This window comes from Pholcus phalangioides, unplaced genomic scaffold (assembly GCF_987345545.1).
Source record: "Pholcus phalangioides strain wild (caught in Gottingen) unplaced genomic scaffold, Ppha-v1.0 ptg000029l_1, whole genome shotgun sequence".
Taxonomy (NCBI): domain Eukaryota; kingdom Metazoa; phylum Arthropoda; class Arachnida; order Araneae; family Pholcidae; genus Pholcus; species Pholcus phalangioides.
In genome coordinates this window covers 9,795,135-9,811,326 of record NW_028301619.1, presented here as the reverse complement: position 1 = coordinate 9,811,326, position 16,192 = coordinate 9,795,135, and the positions used below count along the sequence as shown (strand labels likewise).

The following is a 16,192-nucleotide window of genomic DNA, read 5'->3' as shown; positions in this document are numbered from 1 at the left end:
TTTCCTTAACGATTTCCTTATATGTGTTTAAATTTTTTTATCACTATTGTAAATATTGTATTTTGTAATGGTGTTCACTGTTCCCACCCAAAAAATTGCCACCCGGGGCAGCTGCCCCCCCCCCTAGTTACGGCCCTGTTCAAAGTACGAAATGAAATATTTTACTGCGGTATAAATTTTCATGATAAATTAATGATGTATTTGGCACCCAAGAGCTAGTTACGGTCCTGAAGTTGGTTCATCTGCCTGCGTGAAAATTGCTAGAACAGCCAAACCTCTTTTTCGTTGCACCCTTTTAGGAAAAATTTTCAAACTTTTCTCTATTTTTTTCCTTAACCCTGATGTGATGCCTCTTCTGTGGCTTCATGGGTCTGCGTGAGTCACACCTCATTTGAGCCGCCATTGCCTATCGCATACTGAAAAAAAATTCATTTTAATTGTTGTTCCCCCTCCCTCATAGGATTGTAGAAAAAAATTATAACCAATGCTCTGGCATGACTAAATACTTATTCAATTGGTTATGATTAGTGCCACAATAAATTTGGTTGGTACTTGCCAAATTATTTGAAATTTAATTTACTCTCGATGGCTCGACAGTCTACTACTATTGGATATAATATTTTTAGTTGACCTCTTCACAGTCAACACTTTCAGGTTTTAATTATTGTATGCTATTCCGAAAGTATCCATCTATCATAATTACATGCAAGTAAGCATGCATTGAAAGCATTTTGTATAAATTCAAAGATTTACGTAATAAAATATTTTCATAGATTAGGCTCGTAGCAAAAATAATTATAAAGAAAAAACCATGACTTGTTTATATAAGAATTCAATAATGAATTATTAAAAATTATTACCAAAGTATCTTTTTTATCACGGGAAATAAAAAATATTAATTTATTAAGTGCCGAAGCCGAAGAGTAGTAAATAGATGATATATATATATATATATATTGTAGCAGCATATAAACAGGGATGTCTTTTGGGCTGTGCCCATGGGCGGAGATACGGGGGGGGGCGCACGTCAAATGTGGAGTCGACTGATCTAATGTATAAATGCATATATGAATTGACATCATCATCGTGCCCCCCCCCCAGACTTCCAAGTCTATCTCCGCCTATGGCTGTGCCACCGGCACAGAGCACTGCTATAAGGAAAAGTATTAAATCAGGAGTAAAGAGAAATATAATTGCAGAAAAGTTTAGAGAAAGAAAGAATGTGTTTCGTGTCTGTAAAAACACTCGAGCTATAGCGCATTAATGACTCTCGGAGAAAACTAAATTTTTATGCATTTTATCTAGCTAGAAACAGTTGCGAATTTTCAGGATCGCTTCACTGATGCGGCTTATACGCCGAAGTGACGCGTAACCAATGTCGTCTCGCATGGTGAGACTTTTGCCCCGAGGCTGGAGCCACCCATGATATACAGAATTATATAAAAATATATGTGTTTTTTTTTTAATATTTATTTTTACAAATACGTTTTCAATTTTTGTTATCCTTCAAGGGGGGTCACTCCCCCCCCCCCCCGGCGAACGCCTGTGTGAGCACCCACTGGTCGAAAATACTTCCGACGCCCCAAGGATAAATTTTAAGAAAGAAATTTTGATTTCAAAAAAGAATTCTGAAAATATTGCATATTTTGTGCAAAAAAAAGTAGGAAAAAATGAATTTATTAGAACAAATATAATTAAATTTAAAAAAAATGCTAAAAAACATACTTTATTTAACACAATAGGCATTGATACAACAATTCTCTGTTGGCTCTGATAAAAATGCAACTGGAAGCTTTATTGAGCCTTATTTATATTCTACAAAAAAAAAAAAAATTATATATATATTTCATTCTTAGAGACAAAACAATTTTTAAAAAACTAGTTAACAGATATAAATTTTCAAACATTTCAAATAAAACTTACTCAAGTTTATTCAGAATTATAACTCAGTTTGTGAATGGATATAACACTGAATATAACACAAAAATAATGTTTCACTGAAGTACACTATATTTTTTTTTCTGCAACAACTGATAAAATATACAGATGTGATTCATGTTTGATATTCTGCATTTAATAGAAGTCACTATATTGACTGAACTGAAAATTTCATCACTAACTAATCTGATTTAAAGCTTTACCAACAGTCATTGAATTTCCATTCTTTTAAAAGTGTTTAGTCATATAATTTGGCTTTTATTTCTGTGTGCAATTATGACTAGTATTTACAAAATTCACATCTTTTGAAGAGTGGGGTTTTAACCACCATGATACACTAAATCAAAAATATATATATATAAACACAAATTATTACTTCCTAGGAAAGAATGTTTCCTAAAGTTGTACACTGTATTACATCAAGGATTTATTCAAACTTAAGAGAAAAATGTTTGTATAACTAGAAGTGAATCATACAATTACTTTGCAAAAACACTCTTCACTTCATGGGGACAATTTGGTTACATCACAAAAGAAAAACTATATGTATCTAAATTCAATTCATTTTATTTATAAGAATATATTTTCAATGAAGGTTTACAAGTGAAATAAAATTAAAAAGAAAAAAACTGAACAAAACAAATTTAAATAAGAATACAGATAATCACTAAAAGTTCAAATAATTATTTAGTAAAAAAATTACACGTGTCAAAAGACAACATCCACATATTTTCCCATTTGATTCACAAAATAATTTACATGTATACACAAAACATCAACTCCAATACTAAAATTTAAGGTTTACCATCATTAAATAATCACAAATTCACACACACACACAAATTCTTTACATAACAATAACTAAATGCCACCCAAAGCTTTAAAATACTGTTTGGCATATGGTGTTTGACTTAGCAAGTGCACCGCACTTTTGCCAGCAAAAAGAAAAAAAAAACTTGATAAATAACAAAAAAAAGCCAAAATATCCATAATAAGAGAGAAAACATTCTCTAATATTTCACACATAAACAAAGGAAAGCATAATGTTCTTTGATGCAAGGGTTTTTTTTTCAAATAACAGTTCATGTTTGATAAAATTTACATCTCATTCATTACAAACATTAAGTTAAATAAAATATCACAATTCCATTTTAGCATATTTACTAATTCTGCGAGAAGGAGCAAATATGTTTGATGAAGATTGCCAATCCCTAAAACTCCTTTTATGAAGAGGGAATGAATGACAGTTTTTAATTTTGCAGCACACAAACATTAACAATGTATATACATATAGATATGAAAAATTTATAGCAAAGATAAAAAAAATGGTAAATCAAAATATGCATAAAAACAAATCTTATAGCAATACATAATAAAATGTTAAAGCATTTCTAGATTCAATCAAGATAAAAGAAAAAAAATTGCTCCCTCTTATATCTGCATTATCATCTCTTACCCGCAAGGCAATGTACATATTGTTCTAAAACTCTTATAAAGTCTACAGTCATCATGAAACAATAAAAATACCATGATCACACTATTTCCCTATAATGAGGTGTATCTAATGAAAAATCATTCAATAAATCAAAAAGTATGACGTAGAAAGAGATACAATTTGAACATAAGCACTATATGCAATTCAGCAAAGAAAGTGATCAGGATAAAACAGATTCAAACTGGATATTTGAAAAGACATTTCAAGACTTACATTTCAACCATGTCACAGAAGCAACAACAATAAATTAGTGAGATTAAAAAAAAAATACAACAGTGAACAGTTAACAAGCATTATTAACCTCAGGAAAATTGAGTCACAATTAGAGGTTTAAAGATTAACATTATACTGCTTACAAAGTACTAACTTCAGATTATCATTCTAATGATATGGCAGAAGTTAAACTTTTGTGGTTTGGCAAGTTATCAAACTATATCCGGAAGACTATAAAGGTACATTTGGGTGTAGCACTAACCAATGCATTATTTACAATGCTGAAACTAATGAACTATGGACAGGTATGACCTAGTGCTGGAGCTTATGAGTGACTTAACTCCCTGAGGCTTCAAACACTTGCATCATTTAAAAAACATTATACTGAAGTTTCATTCTGGTCAGATGGTTTACGGTTGTGTTTGGGTGAGCTGTGTGCAGATGTAACATTAGATGGTGTGGGAGTTGGAGCATCAATACGAATCATGATACCACAATCATCTTCATCATCCTCTTCTGCCATGGTTGATAGTCGCTTATGCTCTTCATCACTTATGGCATCTTTTTTCTTCCCTCTTTTCTTCTTACTATTTATATATGCAAATATACAAATACAAAATTAGAAATGACAACAGACAAATTGCCCAACAAAGTGGCTGGAACAAAGTAAAGGGAGGAATAAAAAAATAGTATTAGAAAAAGCCCATAAAATTATGCTTGTTATAGTCTAAATACAGCTACCTAAAAGTAACTAAAAAGTAATTAGGCCTAAACAACTAAAATATCTGCCCATAGAACAAGGGCGGAGACATGGGGGGAGGGGGCATTGCCCTCCCAGCATCAAAGGTGGAGTCGACTGATGTAATGCATATATGTATATATGAATTGACATCATCATCATGCCCCCCCACCCCCAGACTTGGAAGTGTGGGAGGCCCCACCTATGCCATAGAAATATGGTTGTCATTCTTTAAATACGGATAGCTTCTCAATCACTTTCATCCATCTTATATTTCCTCTTGAAAGTGTTTATCAGTGGGGGAATCCACAACAACAGGTGTGTTGTATTTTACGAAGTGGTGGAGCCTTAGACTGAATTATATTGATAAGGCATATTGTAGAAAAATAACATACTTTTAATTGACAAAAAATTATTATATAAAGGAATTAAACGCGGTCGTAATCAGAGCGGCAAAATATCATGGCCCAGGAAGTGAAAAAGTAAACAAAAGGACGGTATTGACCACTGTTTTTAGTTCATAGTAGTTGTAGTTTTCACAACATTCCTCCCCTCAAATAGAAGGAATCTCTCGACCGGTGTTCTCTTACGAATCAACTTACAAAGAACAGAAGAGGGTTGACTCGAAACTGGTGCAGAGCATTCAGGATGTCCAATTGAAGTATTGGTAGTAACTGCAGAACCACCATCAGCAGGTTTGGGAGCAGTCTCTGGACACCTTGAATCGTTAGTAGAAGGAGGCAGCAATATTTGATAGTCTATACAGTACTCATATGGCATTACAGGATGTTTCTCTGGAGAATGATTTTTGCTCATTTGGTTCTGATGACGTTTCCATTTTCCACGATTCGTCTGAACCAAATACATCATTTTGCCACAATGTTTGAGAATTTTGGCATTAACCCACTTAGGACCATTCGAATAGTTCTTACAAAAAACTCTGCTGCTGATACTGAACCTGTGGGTAGTACTGTCTTGTGGGTAGTACTGTCTTGTGGAAGTGCAATGTTTTTATCCTTCGGAGGGAATAAGAGGGAGAGCAGATTTCTAGGCTGCCTGCCATGCAATAGTTTTACAGGAGACTTACCACAACCAGGTTTGGGTGTTATCCTGTATGTGATCAGAAGCTTTTGGAATGAGTCTTGTGGTCTCCCAACACAGTTTTTTTCATAGCTTCTTTGAATGTCCTGACGAAATGTTCTGCTTCACCATTAGAGGCAGGATGAAATGGAGCAGTAAGATGCTCGATACCATTCAATTTGCAAAAGTCCACAAAAACATTACTAGTAAATTGTGTCTCATTTGTCTGACACAAGTGTGTGTGTGATCGGCAAACCTTCAATGATGAATACTTTCTTTAGAGCTTCAATAGTCGCTTCTGAAGTAGCAGATTTCATCTCAATCACATAAGAAAATTTTGAATATGCATCAAAAATGATAAGCCACATGGAATTTTGGAAGGGACCTGCAGTCTATATGAATTCTGTTCCAAGGGTCATCTGGTTTTGGCCAGTCTTGGAACATCGCTTTCGAACAAGCTTTCTCAGGTTGGCATGACTGGCATTGGTTTGCAGTGTTTTCAATCTGCTGCTCGATCTGTGGAAACCAGCAATATCTTCGAGCCATCTGTTTCATTCGAACCAATGACCAATGTGAAGAGTCTTGAGAACTGAACTTTGCAAAGTCTTTGGAATGATTACACAAAGACATTCAGTTTGGAGTAGCAAGATACCTCGGTTGACAGAGTGAATTTTTACGTAGAATGTATGGTTTTACATCCTCATTGTTCTCAGGCAAGTTTTTCGGCCAACCATTCTGAATATAATGGAGAACTTTTTTCAGAGTTTTGTCACTAGCAGTTGCTTCTTTTATTGCTTTGTAGTTAACTGGATAATGAGAGATGTATCCATCCACCTGTGCATCAATATTACGGCATGCATTCTCTGATTTGTCAAATTCTACATTTGAACCAACTGGAAATCTTGAAAGAGCATCAGCATTTTCATGCTGCATTGTTGGTCTGTATTTGATATCGTACATGTATCCCATGAGAATAATTGCCCAATGTTGAAGTCTCTGAGCAGTCATTACGGGAAGTTGCTTGTTGGGATGGAATATGGATACCAGGAGTTGGTGATCCGTGAGTTCGAATTTTCTGCCATACAAATACTGATGAAATTTTTTCACACCATAAATAATGGATAAAGCCTCTTTTCCAATTTGACTGTAGGTTTTTTGTGTGTCAGTCAATGTCTTGGAAGCAAAAACAATCGGTTTTTCTGAACCATCAGAATATCTGTGAGAAATCACAGCACCTATGCCATAAGATGATGCATCAGTTGCCAAAATTAGTGGCAATTCTGAGTTGTAATGCACTAGTCTGGTAGCTTTAACAATGTGTCCTTTTAATTTCTGGAATGTTTCCTCTTGTTCTTGCTTCCACTCGAATGACATTTTTTCTTCACAGTTTGTTCGAAGGACCTGCCAGCTGATAAAAACCAGGAATGAACTTGTTATAGTAGTTGATTTTTCCAATAAATGAATGAATGCAGTTCCTGGATATTTTTACGTTTGGGTAAGTCTTTCACTGCTGCAATATTAGAATTTGATGGTCGACCCCATCTGTGTTGATTATGTACCCCAAGTACTCAACTTTGGACTGGAATAATTTGCATTTTGGCTTGCTACAACAAACACCATTGCTTTCTAGACGATGGAAGAGTTTGAGAGCTTTGCAGTGTGCCTCGTCATTAGGGGGAGCTGTGACAATAATGTCATCCAGGTAATTAGCACAACCAGGAATATTAGCTATGAGCTGTTCAAGAAAACACTGGAATATGGCTGGCGCAGTAGCCACTCTGAAAGGAAGTCTTTGGCACTCAAACAATCCATAGGGTTTATTAACAACTAACAGTCTCTTTGAAACCTCATCCAACTCAAGTTGAAGATAGGCATCGGAAAGATCTATCTTGGAAAATCTTTGCCCATTTTTGAGTTTCTGGAATAATTCTTCGGGTTTTGGTATAGGGTACTGATTTACATCTATTTGAGAGTTCACTGCAACTTTGCAATCATCACAAATGCAAATAGAACCATTCGGTTTATTTACAACAACTATAGGAGCTGCCCATTGACTTGCAGTATATGGCTTCCAGATGCCTGCAGAAGCGAGACGATCAATTTCTGCTTTTACAGAAATCTCCTGAGAAAATAGAATAGGACGTGCTTTGCAGAACTTCAGTCGAGCATTTGGCTTCAAAAAAGCACTAGCCTTGTAAGAATTCCACTTCCCAAGTTCATCTCAAAATACATTTTCATGCCTCTGGAAAACTTGTGCAGTTAATTTTTTTATGAAGAGTAGTTGTTGCCAATGTAATCACTCGTTGAACAGTCTCATCAATGTGAAAATCAAACGCTTTAAACGAGTCTAGTCCAAAAATGTTACATCCTTCTGCAGTATCCGTAACAAGAAGAGGAAGGTCCATGGTTTTACCCTTATATTTTACTGTGACCAGAATTTTTCCTTTTAGTGGAACATATCCTTTCAGCTTTGTAGTAGCTGGACTGCACGGTGGTGATCCAAGAGCTTTGTATCCACTGGTCTCAACTAAGGAACATGAAGCACCAGTATCTACGAGTACTTGAAAAGGCATCTCTTGGTTATTAACCATGATTGAAATGAGTAATTTGTTATCTGTACAGTCCACCACCAGCATTCACAGTTTCTGTAATCTGAAAAGAAGTATTAGCGTGCTGATGTTTCCGATTTAAAAAATTTCTTTGGATTAGATTTTTTTCTTAAATAGCAAACAGCAGAAATATGGCCTACTTTCTTGCAAAAATTACAAGTGGCCTCACGAAATTTGCACTTGGACCTCAGGTGTCTGCTGCCACAGCCATAAGAGGTACCAGGTACATCACCAGGTTTTTTCGAACACTGAATTTTGCTTCTCTTGGAATTCTTCAACTGCGACTTGGAGTATGAATTTTTCCTTGCAGAACTTCACACGGCAGAGAATTATTGAAAGTTGATGGACAATTAGGATTCACTTTCAGAGTCTGCACGGTGTGCTGTGTAGCTTCAAAAGCTTCCGCAATTTTGAGAACATCTTCAAGACTATGATTCGTATGCTGGAGAGCTGCAGAACGAACTTACTCATGAGGAGTGTAATTTGTGATGCCATAGTTCTTCAAAGAGTCCACGAAAAATTGGGAACATCCATGACTACATACAAATCTAGTCCCTTGCAATTCCTTGTAATTCAGCGACCTATTGCACGTACGTCTGGCCTGATTGCATATGATATCTGAGAAATTCACATGTAGCAGCAAGCACATGGGTTTTAGATTCAAAATGAGAAGTAAGTTTCTGTACAATATCCGCATATGAACGAGTTGCGACATCGGCTTCCTCGAACAGTTTTCAAAGTAATTCAAAAGTTTCAACACTGACCCATGACAAGAAATATGCACGTTTCTGCTCGTCTTCGGTGATGCCGTGGGCTTCAAAAAGCTGATTCAGGCAGCATAGGTACGTGCTCCAATGGTTGTGAATCCTATCGAAATGACGAAATGCGAAGACGCTTACCTTTAGTTATCCGGTTCGTCGTCCAAGAATTTGCTCCAGCAGTGCCTGTTGGTTTCATTGCTGAGCTGCCAACAAATTTTCCATCCATTGCTGCTGTTGAAATAGCACCTGATGAATATCTGCGGCACTGGGATTAGTTTTTGCCATCATCCGGTAAAGGATACAGACGTTCAAACTTTACTCGTCACCATATCTGTTGTATTTTATGAAGTGGTGTAGCCTTAGACTGAATTATATTGTAGAAAAATAACATACTTTTAATTGACAAAAAATTATTACATAAATGAATTAAACGCGGTCATAGAGCGGCAAAATATCGTGGCCCGGGAAGTGAAAAGGTAAACAACAACAAAAGGACGGCATTGACCACGGTTTTTAGTTCGTAGCAGTTGTAGTTTTCACAACAAGGTGAATGGATTCCATGCATTTACAACCCTGTTGGAGAACCCCTCCCCTGGACACAATAACCTAGAAATAATTATCCATAACTAATTGAAACTAGTGTTTCTGAGTTGAAGCATTTGAAAGACGACGTAACAATATTTCATGATTCTTCATATATGTGAATTCCTTTGAAAATCTTAAATAATTCAATCCTATCTCTCCAAGACAATCGTATATCTCTAATCATATCTCCAAAACAAAACATATTCAAGGAATCAAGTCTTTCTTCATACCTTGCATACCCTCCAGTCATGGCCCCCACAAGGGGTGGGCTGACAAGGCTGCAGCCCTGGGGCCCGGGATGATTTTCATCATTTTTTGTTTTTTCACGCTATAAATTCATCATAAAGGGGCCCGTAAAAGATCCCAGCCTGGGGGTCCTGCTTCAGGATGTGGGGGCCATGCCTCCAGTGCTCTAGTGCCTCTTCTTTGCACCCCTTCAACCAAGTCTATTTTTGTGAAGATAGGGTCTCCAAATCCATAGGACGTACTCTAGGCCAGAAGTGACTAAGACTCGAAAAAGCAGAAAGATGACTCAAACTGAGCATTCTATTTGTTTTTTGACCGCAGCAGAACAATGTTCAGAAAACCTAATTGGTGCCTTGCCACTTGATGAGAATTCTCAAATTGGAGAACCTAGTTGCATCCGGGATGGTAATGCCATTGAAATTGTGAGTGAAACATGGGTTGTTCAAACCAAAATGAGCGACCATGCACTTATCAACACTAAAGGTCATTCTGCAATCCTATTCAAGTTGGCCTGGAGCAGGAACGTAGCCATGAGCAAGGAACATAACACACGTGGGGTGTTTGATATAGCAGAAAGTATCAAGCAGGAATTGCAATCAGCTTGGTTTTTTAAATTAAAGAATGCTCCACATCTTTAAAATTCACAAACTAATGCTCAGACATCAATTTAAAAAAAATAGTGTGGTGCAGGAACAGATCTAGAGCTCACTGTTGGGAGGGGCAATTTTTTTTACTGTGAATAGGGTGACCATGCATCCTGCATTGTCATGTATTTTCCCAGATAGCCATGATTTTTTCTTTGTTCAGACTTTTTTGAAAAAATACCCCAGTTTATATTTTTTTTATCGAAGTTTTCGTGAATTTGTTATTTAATCAAAAACATTGATACAAATAATTTTCAATGGAGATTTATTAAATATAATATTATCATACTCACATTTCTCTTGGGGACCCCAAAATAGATCCGCGCCTGGTGTGTGGTGAATATCACTATTTTTAAGGACAACTACGCTTAAATATTTCACTCATATTTTAATCACTTTCCTCCCAACATCTTTTCCGCGGCACTTGAGCCCGAGCACTTCCCAAAAAAATCAATTATATTTCCTACTAAATTTGAGTAAAAATTGAGAAAAATACCAGGTATACCAATGAGCCTCCTTGTCATTCAAATATGTATTAACATAGGCAGGAGGGTGGAGGCAGGGAACCTCCCCACATTTGAATAGCTTTTTTTATTTGTATGAATATTTGTTAGTTTAGTTTTTTACACAAGAAACAATTATTGATGCACAAAAATCCAGCGTTACAAACATTTGGTACGCTTCCAGTATGTAAGATTAACAGTACAGAGAAAATTAATAAACAAAGCTTTTGCTAACTTTTCTGCAGAAACAAACATACATGTTTTTTTTAATTTAGACTATTCAAATGCATTTTCCCACACACGGTGCATGATAAATTAGTGTACAACTCAACATATAAATCATTTTTGGTTTGGTTAAGAATGTGCACATGAAAAAAGCACCACTGGAAATTTATGAAAATTATTCATTACTTGGCTGTTTACATTTGACACCATTTTTGAAGTACATCAAGAACTAAACACTAACGATTCTGGTGATATTTTTGACCTCACCAATGAAAATTATTCATTACTTGGTATTTCCATTTGATCATCCACACAAATTTGAAGTACGTCAAGAACTAAACACTAACGATTCTGGTGATATTTTTGACCTCACCAATGAAAATTATTCATTACTTGGTATTTCCATTTGATCATCCACACCAATTTGAAGTACGTCAAGAACTAAACACTAACGATTCTGGTGATATTTCTATGAAAACCTGGTGACCTCACTGTGGTCTTTTTAGAGCAAAAAAAGTCCTTTGACGGCCATCTTGAAACCACACAGAAGCAAGCACAGTAGCGAAATCAAAATATCTTGATTCCGTTGCTTTCATCATTTGTCGTGGTGTTCCCGCCCTGCTGCGGTGTGTGCCACTATACACAGGCGCACTGGAATCCATGTGTTTGATTTCGCTACTCTGATCTCTTCTCCCCTCGTTGTGTTGCTTGCTGCCTCACACTATGTTTTCAGCTATAGTAAACTCCTGATAATGAATTATCCCATTCCGCTTATCAAGTCACTTTGTGAAAGCACTCTTTAGAAAATTGCCATTCAAATCTTAAAGTCTTCGTACAATATACATGAGTCCAGCATCAGGGACTTGTGTATATTGTACAGTCTTAAGAGCATCATGGACCCCGGGTCAAATGATTTTTCTGAGGCTCTTACGTGGTGAATTCTTGGAAATTTCAACCACATTTCATTTTTATAAGGCTTTTCTCTTTCGGCCCCCGGGCCGTGCCGGGATGGGCCCCATGCGTTAAGATGGCACTGTCCAGCGTTCACACCAAACATCTACTTAGCATTTCAAGCAGAAGCTTCTGGCAGGCTTCTGGACAGATTCTTTCAACATTGGGCTATTTCTTATTTGGGAATGGTTTAGCTGGAATTCTTTTTCTTGGTGAATTGTGGTTCTTGGTCAGTTTTAGCTGAGAAAGTGTTAAGGGAGAAATTCACCTTTTTGTTTTTTTTTAGAGAAAAACATCCAGTTTAAACCGCTCAATATTTTTTTTTTTTTTTTGGTTTTTTTATGTTTTGACCTTTTATCAGCAGAATTAATATTTTAATTTTTTTTCTATTATATTTTTCCTTCTGATCCTTTAGAGATATCAACCATAAAATTCATGAAAAAAAATTCCTGTACGTTTTCTGGACTTGCCCATGTCCATAGAAACATTAAAATTAAAAACAAAAAAATTAAATTTTATTTTTCTTTCAAAATAAGCTATTTAGAAAAATTGAATTTATGGCATAAGTGCCGAAATGAATGAAATTTTTTTTCTGTAAATTAAGTTTGGAATCTCACACATTCAGGAAAAAATCAAGTGCTTTAATGTAAGAAAAATATTTTTCTCTGAATCAATAAAGTGGGCTGTTAAAAGATTACATTTGTCCAGCTAAAATTTGTTTAATGCAGCTGGACATCTGTAACCGTGTGTTCACCATACTGCGCCCCAGAATGTTCTCCAAATTTTAAAAAAAAAGTTTGTTCACCTTCAAAAGACAAAACAGCATTTATAATGGAGGTACATGAAAAATTTACCTATTAAGAAAATTTGTATCGGGACTGAAAAGCACGACAGACAGATTTCTATTTTCTATGCAGAAAAGGATCGCTTAGCCACCAATTCAACACAACAAGTGTTTTTCAGTGTAAAACAAATATTTTTTGAACTCGTAAAGAATATTATATTTTTATTTATAATAAGTAGAATTAAACTGCTATACAAGATAATACTTTTGTTTCCATAAACATGTGGAAAAATTTTCAAATTTTTTAAAATTTAAAAAGTAATATTTTGTGTTATTCAAATGCGTAATTGTGTAGTAAATAAACATTAATTGATTAGGGAAAACTCAAGTAACCAATTTTCATGACAACTCATTTGAATAACTAAATTTTTTTTTTGGATGAATGTTTCAATAGGGTGAGAGGAATCAGCACAGCCATGGCTTACTCAGTTTAACGAGTCACTCCGCTCACAAGGTCATATTTTTGGTCTCCCAAGAGTGACTTTTAATGAGATTTGACTGTAAATGCAAAATTTAAGTACCTATTTTGATAAGTAACATGTAATAATGTTTTTTTGGGAGGAATAGTAACCCATACTCTGACTTTCACAAAAATGTATACAGTATTTTTCATGTAATTATGTATTCTTATTATTTCTCAAAAAAAATGAACACAATAGTTGAGATTTTAATTGTATAACAGTCAGTAAATTTCAAAGTTCTTAAATGAAAAATACGTTCAAAGAAATTGCACACATTGTTCGGACCAGTTGGTAAAAGCGTGTTCACTCATTAGATTGAGCAACATAGGGATACATACTACAGTGGAATCTCAAGTCCAAAACTTCTGTCCATCAAAAAACGGAGAGTATCGATTGATATGTAGCAAAATACATTGAAGCCTGTAAAACAAGATTCCAAAAGTGTCCGTTAACAGGAGGTTTTTGGTATGGGAGGTTCCACTGTATTTGGTCTCACGATATTTTGCTGTCATTCCAAGAAATAGATATATTTCATCGAACCTGATAAATTTTAATTTTTTCACAGATGATCCATCGGATCCAAAACAATTAGAATTTTTCAACTTCAGAAAAAGAAATAGATCTCGCATTCTTTATGCAATTTTAATGATTTTCTATTCATATTTTAATTTTATTTCTTACTATCATTTCTTAAATATTAAATTTATTTTTTATTATCATTTAATTATGTATTTTATATTTTATTTTTGTGAAATGGAGAACGCACATTCCATAAGCACTCAATGTTTCTATAAAAATAACAAATTAAAGTGTTTATCACCTCATCAAACCATTGTTACAAAGCAATCATAAAACTGTAGTAAACCAGCTTGCATGTGCTCCGACATCATTTGCACATAGCATGTAAAATATTTTGTCAATGATTACTAAAGTCAACGGTTGCAGATATATCTTCCAATTATAAAATTTGTTCAAAAATTACATGCAGTAACTTGGACTAATAATTTTTTTAAGGGGTCACATACATAAAAAATATTTTTATATAGATCTTACATGCTGGGAAAATAGAATTTAATTATCAACTAGTGAACTAGAAACTGCTCCAAAAAGTCATTTGCAAGAAACTCCATATTTTAAATGCAATATTTAGAGATATTAAAGATGAAAAATTACTGTTTTGGGCAACTTATTGCTGTATTTGCAAAATTTCACTAGCTCGAAAACTCATTTTCAGGAGCCATACATAAATGGAATGAAATCAACTTATTGATTTTATTTTAAATGAACTTATTTTTAATTTTATCCAAATTATTTTAATGCACTTTTTCCCCATCATTCACTGTTTCAGATACTTCTTATCCCTATTGAATGAAATTATTTTGAATTATGAAAAACTAGCTATCAGACTTCTTGACTAAGAAATGAAATGACAAACACAAAAAACATGACATGTTATGAATGTCTCTGCAGAAGATGCAGAAAATGGTGGTTTCAGCTTCAAACCACTGGGCATATGAGAAACAACTGGAAAGGCAAAATTCAGGCAAAAATCAAAGAGTGAAAATATTTTTTAAGTCACAATGACAATTAAATTTTTCAAATTTAACACACACACATTTATATTACATTTTTGTAATTATATCCACTAGGTAAACAATTTGGGACGGATTGTATAGTGAATACCTACTTTAATCCATTTCCCGATTTCTTTGGTTCTTGAGTTGGAGTATTTTGTGCTTTTTGTTCAATGCTTTGCCAAATTCCAGTTTGTGCCAACTGCTCAGATATGTTGATTGCTGAATCATCAGCATCACTACTGAACTTTTCCACTGGCACTTTGAGAATATTTCCATTAGCCAAGGTAATTGCAACATTTCCAGAACTTGCATTAGGAAGTACACATGCCTTAGAAAAATGAACATAAATTAAAAAATTATATGTGATTGAATTAATTCATATTGATGCATATGAAAATCACACGAATTTAAATAAGTATGATATTAAAAGAAATACATATATGTTACTGCCACAGCCTGAAGTGTCGCCAATTCATGAAATGGCAGAGAGGGTTTTCTAAAGTCAAATTTGCAAAAATAATACAAGTTTTGGCAGGCTAATTCAAGAAGTTGTTGAGATTTCTAGCCAGTGTTTAATGTGCTAATGTAAGATGGTCAGGAAGGTGCCACATCCATTTTTTTTCATCGTCAACATGTGATACATGGCTATATACAGGGTGCATAGATAACAGGCATATAGTATTTTACGGGCAAACCATTGATCCCAGAGCAGAGGCAAATTTAATGGCATGCACCAGGGGGCCTCGACTTCTAAAGGGAGTCCTGAAAAACCAAAAATCCACGCTTTTTCTAATTTAAGGGGCCCAACATTTTCTCTTGAGCCTGGGCCTCATCCGACTTTAATCCGCCATTGTCCAAGACGCATACTTCCAATTGGAAAAGTATCAGAATAATGTGTAGCCTTCAGATATGTCATTCATGTTGCAAGGGGTTGTATAGTTATGAAAATAAAAATGTTAACTTTTTATATGGACATCCAAAAACCTGATTGTCAAATACAAGGGCCACAACAGGCAAATTGCCCAACGAGGTGGCTGAAAAAATTAGCATATAAAAAATATGGATGTCAAATATAGCCAAAATGCCCAATATAAAAACATATATCACCAAAAAAAATTTAATATATAATACACTGCCCATAAAAAAGATTGTGGTTGTCTTAACTAAACATGGATAGCTTTTCGATTTATCCCACTATGTCTGTCATACTACTTCTTGAACGTATCAATTGTGTTATAATTCACAACCCCCCAATGGTTCCATAGTAAGTTGTTGCAGTCTTTCCTGATGGCAACCAAAAATTTCACGTTTCCAAGTGTAA

The 16,192-nt window shown here is 34.9% G+C and overlaps 1 protein-coding gene across 5 annotated transcripts in view; it reads right to left on the bottom strand.

Moving 5' to 3' along the window:
- Positions 1–1,710: 1,710 nt before the first annotated feature.
- Positions 1,711–16,192, bottom strand: part of Ndae1 (Na[+]-driven anion exchanger 1) — a 338,918-nt gene continuing 324,436 nt past the window's right edge. For all 5 annotated transcript variants that reach the window (XM_089252552.1, XM_089252555.1, XM_089252556.1 and 2 more), the window contains 2 exons: positions 14,982–15,199; positions 1,711–4,233 (listed from right to left, as the gene is read on the bottom strand). In XM_089252552.1, the coding sequence (XP_089108678.1) occupies positions 4,026–4,233; positions 14,982–15,199 (426 nt within the window). In that variant the 3' untranslated portion in view covers positions 1,711–4,025. The remainder of the gene's footprint in view (positions 4,234–14,981; positions 15,200–16,192) is intronic.